General features: G+C 44.2%; 2 protein-coding genes across 2 annotated transcripts; both read left to right on the plus strand.

Moving 5' to 3' along the window:
- The first annotated feature begins 329 nt into the window (after positions 1 to 329).
- On the plus strand, positions 330 to 677 carry LOC119654081 (lysozyme 2-like). Its single transcript, XM_038059244.1, has one exon. The coding sequence runs from the start codon at positions 330 to 332 to the stop codon at positions 675 to 677; it is 348 nt and encodes a 115-aa protein (XP_037915172.1).
- A 4,431-nt stretch (positions 678 to 5,108) lies between these two features.
- LOC119654082 (lysozyme 2-like) lies at positions 5,109 to 5,456 on the plus strand. The gene has a single exon (XM_038059245.1). It carries the CDS (start codon positions 5,109 to 5,111, stop codon positions 5,454 to 5,456), a length of 348 nt encoding a protein of 115 aa, XP_037915173.1.

The following is a 5,456-nucleotide window of genomic DNA, read 5'->3' on the forward strand; positions in this document are numbered from 1 at the left end:
AAAATATCGAAAAACTTATAAATCGAATGCCTTCCTATCAATAAAAAAAATACAAAATAGTCGACCATAATAATCGAGCGTCGACAAATACCAATTAAGGAATACAATGCATTAGATGTTTTGTGAAATAAGCTGCAATCTTCAATACAATGGACGATAAATCTATTTTTGAACCAAAAATCAGTATAAAAGAGTGAATACTGGAACGGATCCTCGTCAGTTCCTTGAATCGTCGAAGAACCGAAATTTCCAAAATGAAAGCCATCGCAGTTATTGCCCTCCTCGTACTTGTTTCCTGTGCCCAGGCCAGGGTTTACACCCGTTGCGAGATGGCTCGTATCCTCTACCACGACTATGGAGTAACCAACATGATCACCCTCGCCAACTGGATTTGTTTGATCCAACACGAATCATCCTTCAACGATCAAGCCGTCGGTGCCATCAACTACAATGGAACCCAAGATTTCGGTCTCTTCCAAATCAACAACCAATGGTGGTGTCAAGGAAACGTCTCCTCTTACAATAGCTGTGGAATCGCCTGTACCGCTCTCCTCGGAAACTTGCCAGCCTCCTGGAAGTGTGCCCAACTTGTCTACCAACAACAAGGATTCAAGGCCTGGTACGGATGGCTCAACTACTGTAACGGAACTGCCCCAAGTGTTGCTGACTGTATCTAAACATCTGATTTGAAATTTCAATAAAGAGCATTTCAAAATAGTATTCGTCTTTGGTAACATATAAAGGTTTTGATCCCCTTTTCATGTAATTAAATCCGCTATGATATATAAAACACTGCTCCCGTTCATTGAGCTTACAACGATAGTATGGATTTCGGCAAATGCATTGCATGTTGGATACAGCAGCAATGGTTATAGATCTGTGGGGATACAATGTCAATTGTCATTACTGCGCAATGGTGAAACTAGATGTTCATATATGTATGGTTGCCAACTTCTCAAAAAATGAAGCGAAACGTGTCCACCACAACTGTGTGTTTTAATTCTCTCCAGGTCTTCCCGAGAAGCTAGTGTTTCTAGGACGACGCAATTGTCAGCCACTCACAAATCGTGAATTTCATTAAACGACATAGCCATAGGTGAGGACGCCAGACAACTTTTAGGGATATCGAATTGGTGGCCCTCGGCGCAAAACCGGGATGTCTGGAGTTCCTTATTAAGGCAGGCCTAGACCGGATACCGGTTTATGCGCCGTTGATGATGATGACATAGCCAACATTGGAATTTTTACCGTTTCATGCAGTCTAACTTATCCACTGAACTTCTGCCTTCTTATCAACACATCTACCGATACTTAGGCATAAACCAACCTATTCTCTGTCGGTCAAACTTTTAATTTTGGCTTTTAATTTTCCGGCAAAGCAAAGCAGGCAATACCTTTTGTTGCTTTTAAGACGTACGGAGACCGCCAAGATCGTTAGTTTTATTCCATTAGGTGCAGAACTGCTGAAGCTGTGATAATTAGTTCCGAGGAACCCAACATTTTTTTTTCACTTGAGCATGTTACTGAAATGGACGTTTTCAACTTTACTTGGGGATATGTCTGCCGTATCATCTATGAGAAGCGGAGATTCGCTGTTTATTATATGCTCTAAAATCGTGATGAAGTGTTTCTTCCCCCTCTTCGTTTGGCCACCATCGTGAATGAAAACCCTAACTTTGACATCCCTCACCGACCCTGGAAAGGATTATGGCTGCTTATTTACTTTATGATGATACACATGGTACCAAAATCGTTGTTCTTTATGGGAATTTCTAATTCCCTGACCAATGCAAACGTGGAATTCCTTCTGCCAAGGTACATGTTATGTTGCATTGCCGGTACCCCCACCCAATATCAGAGCTCCTATAGGCTACCCGAAATATTTTTACCGTATCTCACTCCTTTTCCCCAACCTTCCAAACCTCCTCCCTTTTCATGATCTAATGTCTGTATTCTGAGGACTTTTCAATTTGATTGAGGAATTTGTCTGTGGTTACAGTCTTGGATTTCTTGAGTAAATTTACGGGATCAATGTTCCTGAGATTGAGAAGACCTAAGAAATAATTTCTAACACGATAAGTGCTGTGATAGGAGCAAAAAGGCAGCATTTACGAATGAAACCAGCTCTCCCACCACCAGCTGGTCCTCAAACAATGGTTTATCCAGTGTCCGTAATCTGGTTCTTGCTGGAGATAGGCAATTGTAAAGGAAGTGCCTGCACAGCTATAGTCGCTATGGTCCAGTGCCTCGTGCAGACCGCCCTAATTTTCTATGCATTTGCGCGCGTCTGACACAAGAGCTGTCGCGATCGGGTTTTGTTATAGGCAGGCCAAATTCTTCTTGACTTGGCATAGGTGGTGAGCCTTCGCCATCTCAGGTAGCAACTGTTAAATAGAGCGAATAGTTTCAACCGCTGATCGAGACACAGAGTGTACCCACCTAAGAACTGCTAAGAGCAGAACCCCGCCTGTACAGATCAGCAGCTCGCTCATTCCCCTCTATGATCCTTTGACCAGGAAGCCAAAGAACAGTTACCTTCAGCATGTCACCCACACTATTCAACGCGTTTCTGCACTGAATCGCCGACCTGGAGAATGTCACCGCTGAGTACAAGGCCTTAATGGCTGTCGGTCAGAATGGCAATATTACGCTTGGGGCGCGGATCATGCCCCAGCCACCGACAAGCTTTCAGTATCACCAGTACTTCCACCAGTACTGGGACACCGTACGACTCGGATACACTGTATGTATCCGAGGAAACCCTCGCATCGACTGCACAGATCATCTTTTATTCATCGGTGAAAAATACTGCATCATAGCCTCATAACAGGCCGTCTATTTTTCATTCTGTCCTAGTTGGAAAGTCGACAGGAGAATTCGGCTTGCATGTAGCGTTGTCCGTGAAGGACGCCCAGCGTTCCCCAGGTACTTCGTCTAGGATGTTACTATGGTCCAGCATCCCGACTTACATAGTCGGACAGCACCGCGCGCTATAGCGTATTTAATATCTAGATATATAGGGAGAGATGTAGGAGTACATTGCAGGTATTTGCTGGGCAGGACTGCGAGGCCCCGGTACCACAGTACATCTGCTTCAACCTTGTCTGGTTGAATTCCGCCAGGGGTAATCATGTGACCGAAAAATTTCAAAATTTTAAACATTTATGATAGAACGAGCCATACGTTAAGGAGACGTTGAAAAATGCATTCAAGATAGTCTAAATGCTATGATTTGGAGGAATAGGTAACAAAAATATCATCCTTGTAAACGAAACAGAAGTTTAAGTTTCGTAGGACAGAGTGGATGAATCTCTGAAGAGTTTGCGCAGCATTGCACAAGCCGAATGTCATCCAAGTGAAATCGAAGAGTCCGAAAGTTATGCAGTTTCGGTATGTCTTCGGGAGTAACATGCATTTGGTGATACGCCTTGGCCAGACCCAAGGTCATGAAAATATGGCAGTTAGTTAGTGAATGCGCGAAATTATGGATGAGCGGATTAGGGTACCGCTCGGGAATTGTCTTAGTATTCAGGCACCTATAAGCTCCGCCAGTTCTCCATTCGCCGTTTGAATTAGGGACGAAATGGAGTGGAAATGACCAACAGTTATTGGAAGGTCTGCAAATACCCTGATTCATGAGATCGTCAAACTCTTTCCTTGCAACAGCTAGCTTCTGGGGTGAAAGAGGACGTGCCTTTGAAAAGATCGGGCCGGTAGTATTGATCTGGTGTTGTACATCGTGCTTAACCGACTGAGGGAAACTCCTTTCAGTAATGATATTGCGATATTTTCGGAGGAGTCCGCGAATGCAATGGTCGACAACATCGTTCGTATCGTTCGCGCAGGTGGAAATTTTTCCTGATGACTTTAAAGTAGTTGCGGGGTCTATGGAGGCTATGTTCTGCAGGTCCACCAACTGTGCATAGTGACACAGGAAGTATGCGCCTAAAATGGGGGTGCTAATATCTGCCAAAATACGCTTCGGGTAGCCCTCGTGGAGCGCCCAGTGAACCTAGGTTTTTGTTGCATTGAAATTGCATCCACTAGTACATTTAGTCACTTGAACTCCGATACCAGGCAGGACTGGTTGGCACTACCAAATCCTCGGGGACCGATGAGTTTCTCAACGTGCGACTACCCAAACACCCACTTCGGGAAGCAGACCTTGACTGCGATCGAGATCTACCCCCCGAAAGCAAAGTAGCTACAGTCGTTGTAGTTTGGACACGGCTTCCGCAGTCTCCAGAGACTTCCGCGACCACGGAGCTCCCTCGTGGACTTTATCGGCTATGGAGGACAACACCTCCTGCGACCCTGAGTTCGCGAGACCAAGATGGCGCGGGTGCTCTGTGGTAACACCAGATCCAATCTCACTCGAGTTACCGTACCGACCATATGGGGAAAAACATGAGTGTCTCACTGCTACATACTGACACTGACAAACACCTCTTCAACCGTTATTTGCCGCGGTTTCTACGTCCGTAACAAGCGCAAATAAAAATTCCCTCCACGTACGTTGAACTTGCTGCGATTTCGAACGGTATCGGAGCTCGAACACGTCAAGCGTCAGAAAGCGACCCTTAGATTATGATCCTTTTCAAAGCCGATGCTAGCGCTTTCTTATTACGCATATGCAGCAAAAGACTAAAAATTTACTGTAGTGCCATCAATAACTATATATAAAAATAGTAATAGTATTATAGTATAACCCGCGAGTCAAATGAATATATAATAAAATACCCAAAAATTGTGCAATTCATACAAATATTGGAACTCATAAATCGAATGCCTTCCTATCAATAAAAAAAATTCTTTTGGGAAGAAAAAACAAAATAGTCGACCATAATAATCGAAAACATCGATAAATACTAATTGAGGAATACAATGCATGAGATGTTTTTTGAAATAAGCTGCAATCTTCAATACAATGGACGATAAATCTATTTTTGAACTTGAAATTGGTATAAAAGAGTGAAAACTGGAACGGATCCTCGTCAGTTCCTTGAATCCGTCGAAGAACCGAAATTTCCAAAATGAAAGCCATCGCAGTTATTGCTCTCCTCGTACTTGTTTCCTGTGCCCAGGCCAGGGTTTACACCCGTTGCGAGATGGCCCGTATCCTCTACCACGACTACGGTGTAACCAACATGATCACCCTCGCCAACTGGATTTGTTTGATCCAACACGAATCATCCTTCAACGATCAAGCCGTTGGAGCCATCAACTACAATGGAACCCAAGATTTCGGTCTCTTCCAAATCAACAACCAATGGTGGTGTCAAGGAAACGTCTCCTCTTACAATAGCTGTGGAATCGCCTGTACCGCTCTCCTCGGAAACTTGCCAGCCTCCTGGAAGTGTGCCCAACTTGTCTACCAACAACAAGGATTCAAGGCCTGGTACGGATGGCTCAACTATTGTAACGGAACTGCCCCAAGTGTTGCTGACTGTATCTAA

This window comes from Hermetia illucens, chromosome 4 (genome assembly GCF_905115235.1).
Source record: "Hermetia illucens chromosome 4, iHerIll2.2.curated.20191125, whole genome shotgun sequence".
NCBI classification, from domain to species: domain Eukaryota; kingdom Metazoa; phylum Arthropoda; class Insecta; order Diptera; family Stratiomyidae; genus Hermetia; species Hermetia illucens.

Coding starts and splice junctions, on each gene's coding strand:
- LOC119654081 (XM_038059244.1), top strand. CDS start 330: ATGGCTCGTATCCTCTACCACGACTATGGAGTAACCAACATGATCACC.
- LOC119654082 (XM_038059245.1), top strand. CDS start 5,109: ATGGCCCGTATCCTCTACCACGACTACGGTGTAACCAACATGATCACC.